Source organism: Anomaloglossus baeobatrachus, chromosome 1, assembly GCF_048569485.1.
Source record: "Anomaloglossus baeobatrachus isolate aAnoBae1 chromosome 1, aAnoBae1.hap1, whole genome shotgun sequence".
In the NCBI taxonomy this organism is placed as follows: domain Eukaryota; kingdom Metazoa; phylum Chordata; class Amphibia; order Anura; family Aromobatidae; genus Anomaloglossus; species Anomaloglossus baeobatrachus.
The window spans coordinates 589,812,533-589,829,116 of record NC_134353.1 but is presented as its reverse complement, the minus strand read 5'-3'; the positions used below and the strand labels follow the sequence as shown (position 1 = coordinate 589,829,116).

At 42.1% G+C, this 16,584-nt stretch overlaps 1 protein-coding gene across 3 annotated transcripts in view; it reads left to right on the top strand.

Moving 5' to 3' along the window:
- Window positions 1-206: 206 nt before the first annotated feature.
- The window catches only part of ALDH1A1 (aldehyde dehydrogenase 1 family member A1), a 268,634-nt gene continuing 252,256 nt past the window's right edge, over window positions 207-16,584 (top strand). The window contains exon 1 of one of the 3 annotated variants that reach the window (XM_075317988.1): window positions 207-312. Coding sequence is in view for 1 of the 3 variants with exons in the window: in XM_075318004.1 (XP_075174119.1) it covers window positions 245-312 (68 nt within the window). In the remaining 2 variants the exon portion in view is untranslated. The remainder of the gene's footprint in view (window positions 313-16,584) is intronic. The other 2 variants (XM_075317996.1, XM_075318004.1) reach the window with 2 other exon arrangements.

Here is a 16,584-nt window from a genome sequence, read left to right as displayed (position 1 = left end):
ATTACCAGTGACTTCCTAAATTTCCTAGGTAACTATTTTTTCAACTGAATTTGCAAAAGAAAAGCAGTGAGTGGATTGGCATGGAGGTGATGGAGGAAGAGAAATGGTGAACATGTCAAGATGACAATACATATTTCATGGTTAACAGGATGAGTGGTACGTGCCACAACTGCTGCCTACTCCCTCTCTGCTAAATAAATTGCTCCATTCACAACTGGATCATGAGAATCAACCCCAGCATGGCATGAAAAGCATGTTACACAGTCAGTTCTCCCCAGATGAACAGCATTACCTGACCTCCACATTATTAAGGTACATTTTATTTCAACTTTCTCATATACGTGATTACACATATCGTCTATTTACCATGTTAGAAATATTAGATTGCAATGCAAATGATAGAATATCTAACTTTATCTTGTAAGTTCTTTAGATTGCTCTGTAAACATAATAGGTTGTTAAATAATACTGCAAATTCTTACTGTTTTTGTATAGTCCACAGCATATGAAGTCAAAGCTTTTAATTTCATCAATTATTGAAATTTGTATTGTATTGCACTTTTTTACATTTAACGAGGAAATAGGAAAACGAAACTAAAACTAGCACAAAGGAAAGTGTACAATTATAGATTTCATGCAAATAATTAATCGTGTAAATAGACTTGAAATAGATGGGTAGAGAGAAAGGCGAGTTGTGTGTTTTTAGTATTTAAAATAATAAAAAAATAGATGCACGGAGAGATGGATAGATAGATAAAGATAGATAGATGAATAATAGATAGATAATAGATATATGATGATAGATGATAGAGATGATAGATGGATAGATAGATATTGGATAATAGAGAGATGATAGATAAATAGACAGATAGATAGATAGATAATAGATATATGATGATAGATAAATAGATCAAGCTAGATATATGATAGATGGATAGATAGATAGATAGATAGATAAACAGATAGATGGATAATAGATAGATAATAGATATATGATGATAGATGATAGATAGAGATAGATAATAGATGATAGATGGATATTGGATTCTAGAGAGATGATATATATATTTATAGATGATAGATAAATAGACAGATGATAGATAGATAGATAGTAGATATATGATGATAGATAACTAGATAGATAAATAGATAGATAATGGATAGATAGTAAGATAAATAGATAGATAGAGCTAGATATGGGATAGATAGATAATAGATAGATAGATAAATAGTCAGATAAATAGATAGATAGATAGATAGATGATACATAGATAGATACAGTCCATAAATAAATAGATAGATAGATAGTACATAGATACATAGATAGATGGATAGATGATATATAGATAGATAGATAGATAGATACATAGATAAATAATAGATAGGTAGATAATAGATAGATAAAAAAATAAAGCAACACAAAAATAATGCAAAACAAATCAAAGTGCATTCCGTCAGATATAAATATGAAGAGGCAGCACTCCATAAATAGGTAAAAAGTGTGAACTCTATTAACCCATGTGGCGACGTTTCGGTGCTATCACACAACTTTTCTGTTACCGGAACGTCGCCAGATGGGCTAATAGAGTCCATACCTTTAACGTATTTATAGAGTGATGCCTCTTCATATTTTTAGAGATAGATGTTTATCTTTCAGCACTTAAAAAGTGAAATAAATCATACTAGAATTTGCATGTATGATATTGTATTACATAGGCATATTGAGAATATTATACATAAGACATATGAGATATAGATTTAGGCAACAAACAAATAATGCAGAGAAATAATGTGGAGAAGCACTACAATTACTTTAATGTAGTGCTAGCAAACAAATCTGTACTCAATCATTTGGCATTCTTATCTAGAACAAAACTTGGAGATGACATGAGATGTTTCATGTTCCCTAGAGGTATTTTTCCAAAATCTGCTGTCAGTTCATGATGACTCTTGCACTAAGAATGTGCTGTTCTATGTATAAAGCACTAGCAATATCAGCGGCATTTCTGAAACTATTGTAAACATTTATGCTTGTGTACATCCCATTGTAGCACCATAATTTAACCAGAATAAATGAATCTTAACTTGATTGTAAAGCAAAATACCAATAAACTTCTCTAAAATTGTGATCTTGATCTCACACCTAATTAACTCTTGGTATGCGTTATCAGATGTGGACCCTAAATTAATAGAAAATACCTAGATAATTAAAAAGAAAAGGTTTAAGTATGTGTGCGTGTGTATATATATAAGTACAAGGCACTTGGCAATACTCCACGTGAGTGTGCGTATTCAATGTCTATATATATATATATATATATATATACACACACACACACACACACACACACACACGTAGAGTATTGACAAGTGCCTTGTCACACTGGGATCTTAAAAGTTACTTTCTTATTGTTTGGTGCACTTGTTCTGTTCCTTTTCTGGACCTTAAGGCTGGGACTACATGAGATATTTAGCATGACCATACTGTTTTAACTATAGAGCCAGAATTACAATCCCTAGAAATACTTTGAATTGACTGTAACATACCATAATGTAGTGCGCTCCCTGGACCTAAGCTGTTACTTGTTGGTTAAAATCCCAAAGCAACAAAACAAATGTCTGTAGGTAGTCTCTGTCTCAGAGGTTGTACATATTTGATCCTGGTATAAAAAAAAATAATCATCCATCTTTACTATATATTTATTTGATTATTTATTATTTACTTTACCATCAGATTTCTTATCACAAATGATTGAGATCATAGAATCAGTTGCAATTCTTAAATATTTCCTTTGGTTTTTTTTTAAGCCTTAACTAACAGTTAACCAGTCTTTTTTCTAGATGTGAAAGCTATTTGTTTGGAAAATTTCAATTAGAAAAAATTATTCCAAAGAATGGATGATCTTTGATTTTAGCTTAAGTGATTAATTGTTACTATACACTGAACTGTACAGTGAAGCATTAACATAAGAGTTGGCTGTTCAGTTTTAATAAAAATAAAATTGAAAGTGCCTTTATATACTGATCTGGACATTTACAATAAAGCTAAAATGAAAAATGTATCTATAGGACAGTGAATTTACTAAGGCTAGAACTGCGGATCTTTAATTAAATTGTTCACTAAAACAAAGGAGAATACTATGTACTTTCCATTACTTTAATATACGTTTTTTTGCTTAAGAAGTATATTAGGGACATTTCTATGTTCCAAAAATTGTTAAAAAATTCATAAAAAAGCTAAATTTAAAAATGTGCTATTTTTAAAGCCATATTAACATCCAAATGTAGAAAGACCTTCATATGCAATTCTGAATTTTGTTTGATAACTGTTTACATTTTAGGCCACTCTATGGTAAATGACAGCAAATTCACCTTTTTCTGCAAAATACCATATAAACACCATCTCTCATGACCTAAAATTAAAGAAAAGTCTTATTATGCTGTTTAATCCCTTAAAGGGAACCTGTCAGGTCCCCAGTGCACCCAGAACCACGAGTAGTTATGGTTGCATATCTATAATCCCTGCCTATCCTTCCCTGTATCTAGTAGCATACATATAGAGATTTTTCGAAAAAGTATTTGTAAAGATTGTTTCTAAAATGCTAATTAGGCCTGTGACTAGTCACATTGCCGTTAGTTGCCTGGCAAGGCGTGATAACATGCTTTACAACAGCCAGTGCCATGGCAGCGTGATACAAAGACAAACATGCGCGCTGCTTTGCACTCATCAACATTGAGCTTCTTTGATGCCAGCTGTATGTGTACCTGGCTTCTAAGATGCCCACTGCCCATGTTCGGAAGTCGTCTGCACTTCCGGTCATGCGCAATACTCCTCTCTGAAGCAGGGACACATAGACCCAGCTTCTCGGTAATGCAAATGACCAGAAGTGCGGATGACTTCCAAACATGAGCAGTGAAGCTGTGGAGCAAACACCCAGTATCAAAGGAGCTCAATGTTAATAAGTACAAAGCCTTGAGCATGCACGGCTTTGTTTCAGATTGTCATGAGCCTGGGCATTGTAAAGCATGTTGGCACGCCCAAAGGGATGTGATAACATGCTAAGTGGACTGCATAGCTAGGTAACTAATGCCCTTGTGATTAGCCACTGCCGTAATTAGCATCTCATAAACGATCTTTAGAAATACTTTTTCTAAAGATCTGTTTATATGTGCTACTAGATATATGGACTGTTTGTGGAGATTTTAGATATGTGCACAGAACTTCTAGTGTTTCTGGGTGGGGTGCACTGGTGACCGGACAGGTTCCCTTTAAGCACTAATTTAAATTTTGCAAGTGCAAGGATTCCCAGTTTTATACTTGCCAGCCTAAAATGTAATAAGGATCTCCTAAGCTGGCTAGTGATAGTGCCTGCCAGGGCATATCTTAAAGGGGTTTTTCCATGAATGAAGTTAGTTTTTAACTCAATTTTAATCAATAGATATTGAAATAATTTCCATAATTGTATATGTTTGAAAAAGATGCCCCTGTGCTAAGACTATCTTATAAGATTATCTCAGCACAGGAACATTTTTTTTTAACACATCCAATTGGGGAACTTATTGTATTGTATATGATTATTGTACTTGTCCCTATTATGTATACCCCTTTCACGTGTAAAGCGCCATGGAATTGATGGCGCTACAATAATAAATAATAATAATAATAATTTTTCCAAGATCTAGTCATTAAAATGAAACCTATTGGTGGAAAAACCCAATTAATATCTTTATGACCATTGAAGTCCCAGTACATCATAGGTTATGTGTGCCCCTTTAAGGCAGGCTTGCACGGTGAGCCCACATGTTTGCTCATACATGTCAGCTGATCTGATCAGCCGACATGTGCAGCTCACAGACGTAGGTGGTTTGGAAATTCACCCGAACCTACTACCTAGTTAAATCCCGCTATCAATCTCTGACAGCAGGATTTAACGCACACGATTGGGGAACACATTCCTTGCCACCATCAATGGCCCAATGACATGGTCACGGGCTGGCGATGGGTTGTTAGTACATCCGGGGGTCATCTGGTGACCCCTGTCATTGTCATAGCATAGTTACTGTGAACACCACCTGAGTGGCAGTATTCACAGGAAAATCATCATTTCTGTTGTACAGAGCGGTTCTCCAGCACCGCTTTCTACAGCACAAGCGATTGTTCTGTATCAGCTTCAAGTTTCAAGAGTGGAGGCTAGTAAAAGAAAGGAAAAGTGTAAAAATGTTTTTAAATATGCCAAAAATTAAGAAACACAAACGTTCAAATCACTCACCTTTTGTCTCAGTGAAAATAAAACAGTTAAAAAAAACCACATATTAGGTATCACCGCATTCACAAATGCCTGATCTATCAAAATATAAAGTAAATTAAACTGATCAATAAAGGGCGTAAAGAGAAAAAAATCAAAAAAATCAAAACGCCAAAATTATGCTTGTTTGGCAGCAACAACATTGCAATAAAATGCAATAAAATAAAAACTGATTAAATCATTGGATGCGAAGAATAAGCCATCACACAGCCCCATATCCCGAAAAATGAAAACGCTACAGGTCTTGTAAAATGGCAACAAAAGGGCAATTCTTTTTTTTTATTTTTTTATTTTTTTGAAATGTCTGAATTAATTTTCACCACTTAGTTAAAAAACCAAATCTATACTTGTTTGGTATCTAAGATTTCGTACTGACCTGGGGAATGATATTGTCAGGCCAGTTTTACCATATAATGAACATAGTAATTTAAAAAAACAAAAACAAACCCAATAGTGTAATTGCACTTTTCTTTGCAATTTCACTTGTACTTGTAATTTTTTTTTTTCGTTTTCCAGTACAATATGTGACATAATGAATGGTAACATTCAAGAGTACAACTTGTCCCACAAAAAACAAGCCCTCATATGGCTATATTAACAGAAAAATAAAAAAACTATAGCTCTTGGAAGAAATGGAGGAAAAGATGGAAATAATAAAATGGAAAATTGCCAGGTGTGAAAGGGTAGGTTATGGCTGTCCATTTTATTTGCTTTGGCAAATCATTTTTTCTGTGTGTATATACTGTAAAAAAAATAAAGGGAACACAAACAACACAATGGTATTTTAGCGTTCCCTTTATTTTTTTGAGCAATGTATATATGGTATAAAGAAATTTATTAATTTGTTAATTTCACAATTTAAAAAAATAAATAAATAAATGAAACCATAACTTTTATGTAATCGAAGATAGTGCCTATTATACAACTTGTACAAAAACAAAACCTTCCAATTCTTATTTCGATATAAAAACAAAATAGTTATTAGTTAGAAATTCTTAGGCAAAAAAATAAAAAATCTTCTGTACTAAATTGGTTTTATACCTAATGGAGTAAAGAATTTTATGAAAGCATTTGCTGCGTCCTAATCAAAACACAGGAATGCCTTGTATTTCGGTGGAGGAACTAAAGTGTAGGAATGACTTCCCTCTACTGCCCTAAGTGACCAAAAAAGATTTTTATATTTTATATTTATTTTTTATTGGTTTTATTAATGTTTTAATGCTTTTTCAGCAATATCGTAAATGGGGGGGGCACCAGATGAATGCAGTAAATTTAGGAATACCGGTTCCGATTTTTCATCTATAAACAATTAAACCTTAGGTATATCATGTGCCCACTTTCCAAACAAATCTATTCCCTAGATACATATGACAATATTCTGGGCAACTAATTTTTCAGATGCTGATTTTCAAGGCTGTTTTCTCATCTACTCTATAGTAGAGTTGAGCGCGGTTCGTGGTTCGTGGTTCTCCAGTTCGCGGCTCGAGTGATTTTGGGGCATGTTCTAGATCGAACTAGAACTCGAGCTTTTTGCAAAAGCTCGGTAGTTCTAGAAACGTTCGAGAACGGTTCTAGCAGCCAAAAAACAGCTAAATCATAGCTTGGTTTCTGCTGTAATAGTGTAAGTCACTCTGTGAATCAAACTATTATCACATTTCAGTGTATAGTGTGCGTGAACAGCGCCTTCAGATCACTGCTGTTTCTATAATGGCGATCGCCATTTTTTTTTTTTTTTTTTCTTGTCTTCCTTCCCTAAGCGCGCGCGTCTTGTGGGGCGGGCCAGCATGTCAGCCAATCCCAGACACACACACAGCTAAGTGGACTTTGAGCCAGAGAAGCAACGGCATGTGTGATAGGATCTGCATGTCACATGTCCCTGCATTATAAAACCGGACATTTTCTTCACGGACGCCATTATCTGCCTTCTGCGTCTTTGGTGTCAGACATCACTGTCGCAGCTCCGTCTTCCTGAGTCCTATAGCCGATACAGCTGTATGCGCTGCATACACAGCGTTAGACAGCTTAGGGAGAGCACTTTATAGCAGTCCTTTTAAGGGCTCCAACCGGCAGGGTCAGAGAGCCATAGGTGACAGGTCCTGCAAACAGCAACAGCGTCTGTGTAGCCCAGGTCAGGGATTTCCTACCTGCATTTCACCATTAGGAGGGAATAGAAAGGCAGTCTTCCATTCCTCTACCCAGAGCACCACAATCCTGCCACTGTACCCTCTTGTCCTCTGCACACTCCAACTGATAACTAAGCCATTATACTAGCAAACACTCAGTGTACCTAGTGGCATCCTATACGTGGCTATTGGACTTTGCTATAGTCCCACTAGTGCAAAGACATTTGCAGAGCGCGTCTGCCTGCATTGCACACTACAACTCATTCTAACCAAGCCATTATACTAGCAAACACTCAGTGTACCTAGTGGCATCCTATACGTGGCTATTGGACTTTGCTATAGTCCCACTAGTGCAAAGACATTTGCAGAGCGCGTCTGCCTGCGTTGCACACTACAACTCATTCTAACCAAGCCATTATACTAGCAAACACTCAGTGTACCTAGTGGCATCCTATACGTGGCTATTGGACTTTGCTATAGTCCCACTAGTGCAAAGACATTTGCAGAGCGCGTCTGCCTGCGTTGCACACTACAACTCATTCTAACCAAGCCATTATACTAGCAAACACTCAGTGTACCTAGTGGCATCCTATACGTGGCTATTGGACTTTGCTATAGTCCCACTAGTGCAAAGACATTTGCAGAGCGCGTCTGCCTGCGTTGCACACTACAACTCATTCTAACCAAGCCATTATACTAGCAAACACTCAGTGTACCTAGTGGCATCCTATACGTGGCTATTGGACTTTGCTATAGTCCCACTAGTGCAAAGACATTTGCAGAGCGCGTCTGCCTGCGTTGCACACTACAACTCATTCTAACCAAGCCATTATACTAGCAAACACTCAGTGTACCTAGTGGCATCCTATACGTGGCTATTGGACTTTGCTATAGTCCCACTAGTGCAAAGACATTTGCAGAGCGCGTCTGCCTGCGTTGCACACTACAACTCATTCTAACCAAGCCATTATACTAGCAAACACTCAGTGTACCTAGTGGCATCCTATACGTGGCTATTGGACTTTGCTATAGTCCCACTAGTGCAAAGACATTTGCAGAGCGCGTCTGCCTGCGTTGCACACTACAACTCATTCTAACCAAGCCATTATACTAGCAAACACTCAGTGTACCTAGTGGCATCCTATACGTGGCTATTGGACTTTGCTATAGTCCCACTAGTGCAAAGACATTTGCAGAGCGCGTCTGCCTGCGTTGCACACTACAACTCATTCTAACCAAGCCATTATACTAGCAAACACTCAGTGTACCTAGTGGCATCCTATACGTGGCTATTGGACTTTGCTATAGTCCCACTAGTGCAAAGACATTTGCAGAGCGCGTCTGCCTGCGTTGCACACTACAACTCATTCTAACCAAGCCATTATACTAGCAAACACTCAGTGTACCTAGTGGCATCCTATACGTGGCTATTGGACTTTGCTATAGTCCCACTAGTGCAAAGACATTTGCAGAGCGCGTCTGCCTGCGTTGCACACTACAACTCATTCTAACCAAGCCATTATACTAGCAAACACTCAGTGTACCTAGTGGCATCCTATACGTGGCTATTGGACTTTGCTATAGTCCCACTAGTGCAAAGACATTTGCAGAGCGCGTCTGCCTGCGTTGCACACTACAACTCATTCTAACCAAGCCATTATACTAGCAAACACTCAGTGTACCTAGTGGCATCCTATACGTGGCTATTGGACTTTGCTATAGTCCCACTAGTGCAAAGACATTTGCAGAGCGCGTCTGCCTGCGTTGCACACTACAACTCATTCTAACCAAGCCATTATACTAGCAAACACTCAGTGTACCTAGTGGCATCCTATACGTGGCTATTGGACTTTGCTATAGTCCCACTAGTGCAAAGACATTTGCAGAGCGCGTCTGCCTGCGTTGCACACTACAACTCATTCTAACCAAGCCATTATACTAGCAAACACTCAGTGTACCTAGTGGCATCCTATACGTGGCTATTGGACTTTGCTATAGTCCCACTAGTGCAAAGACATTTGCAGAGCGCGTCTGCCTGCGTTGCACACTACAACTCATTCTAACCAAGCCATTATACTAGCAAACACTCAGTGTACCTAGTGGCATCCTATACGTGGCTATTGGACTTTGCTATAGTCCCACTAGTGCAAAGACATTTGCAGAGCGCGTCTGCCTGCGTTGCACACTACAACTCATTCTAACCAAGCCATTATACTAGCAAACACTCAGTGTACCTAGTGGCATCCTATACGTGGCTATTGGACTTTGCTATAGTCCCACTAGTGCAAAGACATTTGCAGAGCGCGTCTGCCTGCGTTGCACACTACAACTCATTCTAACCAAGCCATTATACTAGCAAACACTCAGTGTACCTAGTGGCATCCTATACGTGGCTATTGGACTTTGCTATAGTCCCACTAGTGCAAAGACATTTGCAGAGCGCGTCTGCCTGCGTTGCACACTACAACTCATTCTAACCAAGCCATTATACTAGCAAACACTCAGTGTACCTAGTGGCATCCTATACGTGGCTATTGGACTTTGCTATAGTCCCACTAGTGCAAAGACATTTGCAGAGCGCGTCTGCCTGCGTTGCACACTACAACTCATTCTAACCAAGCCATTATACTAGCAAACACTCAGTGTACCTAGTGGCATCCTATACGTGGCTATTGGACTTTGCTATAGTCCCACTAGTGCAAAGACATTTGCAGAGCGCGTCTGCCTGCGTTGCACACTACAACTCATTCTAACCAAGCCATTATACTAGCAAACACTCAGTGTACCTAGTGGCATCCTATACGTGGCTATTGGACTTTGCTATAGTCCCACTAGTGCAAAGACATTTGCAGAGCGCGTCTGCCTGCGTTGCACACTACAACTCATTCTAACCAAGCCATTATACTAGCAAACACTCAGTGTACCTAGTGGCATCCTATACGTGGCTATTGGACTTTGCTATAGTCCCACTAGTGCAAAGACATTTGCAGAGCGCGTCTGCCTGCGTTGCACACTACAACTCATTCTAACCAAGCCATTATACTAGCAAACACTCAGTGTACCTAGTGGCATCCTATACGTGGCTATTGGACTTTGCTATAGTCCCACTAGTGCAAAGACATTTGCAGAGCGCGTCTGCCTGCGTTGCACACTACAACTCATTCTAACCAAGCCATTATACTAGCAAACACTCAGTGTACCTAGTGGCATCCTATACGTGGCTATTGGACTTTGCTATAGTCCCACTAGTGCAAAGACATTTGCAGAGCGCGTCTGCCTGCGTTGCACACTACAACTCATTCTAACCAAGCCATTATACTAGCAAACACTCAGTGTACCTAGTGGCATCCTATACGTGGCTATTGGACTTTGCTATAGTCCCACTAGTGCAAAGACATTTGCAGAGCGCGTCTGCCTGCGTTGCACACTACAACTCATTCTAACCAAGCCATTATACTAGCAAACACTCAGTGTACCTAGTGGCATCCTATACGTGGCTATTGGACTTTGCTATAGTCCCACTAGTGCAAAGACATTTGCAGAGCGCGTCTGCCTGCGTTGCACACTACAACTCATTCTAACCAAGCCATTATACTAGCAAACACTCAGTGTACCTAGTGGCATCCTATACGTGGCTATTGGACTTTGCTATAGTCCCACTAGTGCAAAGACATTTGCAGAGCGCGTCTGCCTGCGTTGCACACTACAACTCATTCTAACCAAGCCATTATACTAGCAAACACTCAGTGTACCTAGTGGCATCCTATACGTGGCTATTGGACTTTGCTATAGTCCCACTAGTGCAAAGACATTTGCAGCACGTCTGCCTGCGTTGCACACTCCAACTAATTATAACTAAGTTGCATTGTCAGGGATATTTATTCTTTATTATTCTGCTGTTAATAAAGCTAGACCACCACTGCAATCTTCACCACCTCTCAATTTTTACTACCACATTTTCAGTCCACAATCTTGTCGCAATCAACATGAGTGGCAAAATGACAGATGCTGGTGGAAAGGGGAAGAGGCGTGGTGGAAAAGGCAAAAAAGGTTTTGTCCGTGGGGAAGGTGGCAAAGCTCCATTATCATCTGCTGAAGATAGACCATCTACCAGCAAAAGTAAGATGTCTACTACTTACCGTGGACAATCCGATGTGCTCCCTTTGTTACGGACACGAACAACAGGAACAAAGGTAGATGATGGGCAAAAAAGGAAAATGCTTGAATGGATCTCAAGTGGTCCAACAAGTGCCCTCTCTGCCACTTCAAGTACCGCATCCAAAAAACACCAGTCCTCTGAGTTGTCATCCCAATCAAACTTGCTTTCTCCCAGCTCTGAAGTCTCCATCAGCCCTGCACAGTATGGTGGAACTGAGATGGCTGAGTCTGCAGAGCTGTTCAGTCACACTATAGCCTGGGAATCAGAGGTCTGCTCCCAAGCTACAGTGAGTACAGAACAGGAAATGGTCTGCAGTGATGCCCAGAACCTTTGTGACTCAGATTCAGGCCGTGAGGACCAAGTTTCTGAGCATAATGTTGACCCTTTGTCACAAACTGTAACACCTGTGGTTATAGACAATGAGGAACATACTGATGAAGATGAGACGCAGATACCCGATTGGGATGACAACTTAAATATTCCGTCAGGGCAAGAAGAGGCTCGGTCTGAGGGGGAGGGGAGTGCAAACACAACAATTGATGATGACGTTCTAGATCCCACCTACTGTCAACCCCCAGTCAGGCACTCGAGGAGGTCAACAGAGGCGGTGGAGGAGGATGCAACCGACGACGAAGTTACCTTGCGCCTTCCTGGACAGAGTCGGAGCACTGGTAGCACGTCTACAACTGCATCCTCAGCCACCACTCTGCCTATGAGCATTATTCGGGGTGGATCAACAGGTCGCATGGCCTCTAAGCCTTGCCTAGCCTGGTCCTTTTTTCACATCGAAAAAGATCGCCCAACTCATGTGATATGTAACATTTGTCATGATTCTGTTAGTAGAGGTCAAAACCTCAGCAGTTTGACAACTTCTTCCATGAATCGTCACATGACTAAATATCATAAGTCCCGGTGGGAAGCTCACCGTGCTGCAATGCGGCCTAGTGGAGCGAACCATCCACCGCCCGCCCCTTCCACTGCATCCGCGCGCTCTTCATCTTCTAGGACTGTGGGGACAGCTGCCACACCTGTTTTTCCACGCAAAACTTCCACCACTGTAACCGCAACAGGCAGTTTGCTTGTAAGGTCGTCAGTTGGTTTGGAAGGGGAAACAAGTGAGTGTGTACAGCTCTCTCAGACATCGATAGCACCAACGTTGGATGAAGGCAACATCATGTCTCCGCCTGCACTTTCCTCACAAACCTGCATTTTTCAAGGGACACCCTACTCAACACCGTCTACACACAGCAGCCAGATCTCTGTCCCTCAGATGTGGTCAAATAAAAGGCCACTTCCTCCGACCCATGACAAAGCTAAGAGGTTGACTCTATCCCTCTGTAAGCTGTTGGCTACCGAAATGCTGCCTTTCCGCCTAGTGGACACACAGGATTTTAGAGACCTTATGTCTGTCGCTGTGCCCCAGTACCAGATGCCTAGTCGCCACTACTTCTCTAAGAAAGGTGTGCCCGCGCTACACCAGCATGTCGCACACAACATCACCGCTTCCTTGAGAAACTCTGTGTGTGAACGGGTGCATTTCACCACCGATACTTGGACCAGTAAGCATGGACAGGGACGTTACATGTCGCTGACTGGGCACTGGGTAACTATGGTGATAGATGGTGAAGGGTCTGCTGCACAAGTCTTGCCGTCCCCACGACTTGTGTGTCAATCCTCTGTCTGTCCAAGTTCCGCCACTGCTTCTGCATCCTCCACCTCATCTGGGTCCTCCACCTCCGCCCCAAGCCTGCCTGGTCAGGCCACCAGCGTTCTCACTGCGCAGAAGGAATCACGCACCCCTCATTACTATGCTGGCAGCAGAGCGCAACGGCATCAGGCGGTCTTTAGCTTGACATGTCTTGGTAATAAGAGTCACACAGCTGAGGAGTTGTGGTCAGCTTTGCGGTCCGAGTTTAATAAATGGTTGTCTCCACTCAAACTGCAGCCTGGTAAGGCCGTGTGCGACAATGCTGCAAACCTGGGTGCGGCACTTCGCCTGGGCAAGGTGACACACGTACCTTGTATGGCTCACGTGTTGAACCTTGTCGTGCAGCAATTTTTAACACACTATCCCGGCCTAGATGGCCTTCTGAACAGGGCACGAAAACTGTCAGCTCACTTCCGCCGTTCAAGCGCCGCAGCAGAGCGACTTGCATCGCTCCAGAAGTCTTTCGGCCTGCCGGTTCATCGCCTGAAATGCGATGTGGCGACACGCTGGAATTCAACTCTCCACATGTTACAGCGACTGTGGCAGCACCGCAGAGCCCTGGTGCAATACGTCATGACGTATAGCCTGGGCCAACGAGATGCAGAGGTGGGGCAGATCACCCTGATGGAGTGGTCTCAGATCAAGGACCTATGCACCCTTCTGCACAGTTTCGACATGGCGACGAATATGTTTAGCTCTGACAATGCCATTATCAGCATGACGATTCCAGTCATTTACATGCTGGAGCACACGCTAAACACTATTCGGAGTCAGGGGGTGGGACAACATGAAGGGGAGGAACTACAGGAGGATTCATATGCGCAAGGGACAACAACATCACGAAGGTCCAGACGTTCATCATCACCAACGCAGCAGGCATGGGACCATGGGGGACAGGGATCGACAAGGGCGCATAGTAGCAGGCGAAATGTTGAGCAAGGTGCAGGAGAACATGAAGAAATGGAGGACGAACTGTCCATGGACATGGAAGACTCAGCGGATGAGGGAGACCTTGGTCAAATTTCAGTTGAAAGAGGTTGGGGTCAGATGTCAGAGGAAGAAAGAACGGGTAGCACCTCTATGCCACAAACACAGCATGGACTTGGTCCGCATGGCTGCGCAAGACACATGAGTGCCTTTTTGTTGCACTACCTCCAACATGACAGTCGTATTGTCAAAATTAGAAGTGATGATGACTACTGGATTGCCACACTATTAGATCCCCGGTACAAGTCCAAATTTTGTGACATAATTCCAGCCATAGAAAGGGACGCACGTATGCAGGAGTATCAGCAGAAGCTGTTACTAGATCTTAGCTCGGCTTTTCCACCAAACAACCGTGCAGGTGCAGGGAGTGAATCTCCCAGTTGTAACTTGACAAACATGGGACGGTCTCGTCATCTTCAACAGTCTACCCGTACCAGTAGGACCTTTTCTGGTGCCGGTAACAGCAATTTTATGGAATCTTTTCATAATTTTTTTAGACCCTCTTTTGCAAGGCCACCAGAGACAACAAGTCTGACACATAGTCAACGGCTGGAGAGGATGATACAGGAGTATCTCCAAATGAACATCGATGCCATGACTGTGCAACTGGAGCCTTGCTCCTTTTGGGCTTCAAACCTACAAAAATGGCCAGAGCTCGCAACTTACGCCTTGGAGATTTTGTCGTGTCCAGCTGCCAGCGTTGTCTCTGAACGTGTATTCAGTGCTGCTGGGTGTGTGCTGACAGATAAGCGCACGCGTCTGTCCAGTGACAATGTGGACAGACTGACGTTCATCAAAATGAACAAGTCATGGATCCAGAAGGAATTTACTACCCCTGTGTCATCCTGGGGAGAGTAAATGCTTGTGGATTTGGAATGTGCTTGATGCAAATCAAAACATCCTGTTTGCAACTAGGGCCCAAGTGCTGCCACTGATGGGGTGGGTGTCTGTGTGGCCCAATTTTTGGAAAAAAGGGAGACTCCGCTTGGAGTAACCCTTGCTTGCTGTGTTTTTAAAAGAAGCCAAGATGAACAGAGCTGGGATCAGGAAAGACTTTGCTACCTACCCCGGTGTCATCCTGTGGACGGCTAAGAATAGCGTATTTTTGAATGTGCTTGATGCAAATCAAAACATCCTGTTTGCAACTAGGGCCCAAGTGCTGCCACTGATGGGGTGGGTGTCTGTGTGGCCCAATTTTTGGAAAAAAGGGAGACTCCGCTTGGAGTAACCCTTGCTTACATTGTTTTTAAAAGAAGCCAAGATGAACAAGTCATGGGTCAGCAAAGACTTTGCTACCTACCCCGGTGTCATCCTGGGGACGGCTAAGAATAGCGTATTTTTGAATGTGCTTGATGCAAATCAAAACATCCTGTTTGCAACTAGGGCCCAAGTGCTGCCACTGATGGGGTGGGTGTCTGTGTGGCCCAATTTTTGGAAAAAAGGGAGACTCCGCTTGGAGTAACCCTTGCTTGCTGTGTTTTTAAAAGAAGCCAAGATGAACAGAGCTGGGATCAGGAAAGACTTTGCTACCTACCCCGGTGTCATCCTGGGGACGGCTAAGAATAGCGTATTTTTGAATGTGCTTGATGCAAATCAAAACATCCTGTTTGCAACTAGGGCCCAAGTGCTGCCACTGATGGGGTGGGTGTCTGTGTGGCCCAATTTTTGGAAAAAAGGGAGACTCCGCTTGGAGTAACCCTTGCTTGCTGTGTTTTTAAAAGAAGCCAAGATGAACAGAGCTGGGATCAGGAAAGACTTTGCTACCTACCCCGGTGTCATCCTGGGGACGGCTAAGAATAGCGTATTTTTGAATGTGCTTGATGCAAATCAAAACATCCTGTTTGCAACTAGGGCCCAAGTGCTGCCACTGATGGGGTGGGTGTCTGTGTGGCCCAATTTTTGGAAAAAAGGGAGACTCCGCTTGGAGTAACCCTTGCTTACATTGTTTTTAAAAGAAGCCAAGATGAACAAGTCATGGGTCAGCAAAGACTTTGCTACCTACCCCGGTGTCATCCTGGGGACGGCTAAGAATAGCGTATTTTTGAATGTGCTTGATGCAAATCAAAACATCCTGTTTGCAACTAGGGCCCAAGTGCTGCCACTGATGTGGTGGGTGTCTGTGTGGCCCAATTTTTGGAAAAAAGGGAGACTCCGCTTGGAGTAACCCTTGCTTGCTGTGTTTTTAAAAGAAGCCAAGATGAACAGAGCTGGGATCAGGAAAGACTTTGCTACCTACCCCGGTGTCATCCTGTGGACGGCTAAGAATAGCGTATTTTTGAATGTGCTTGATGCAAATCAAAA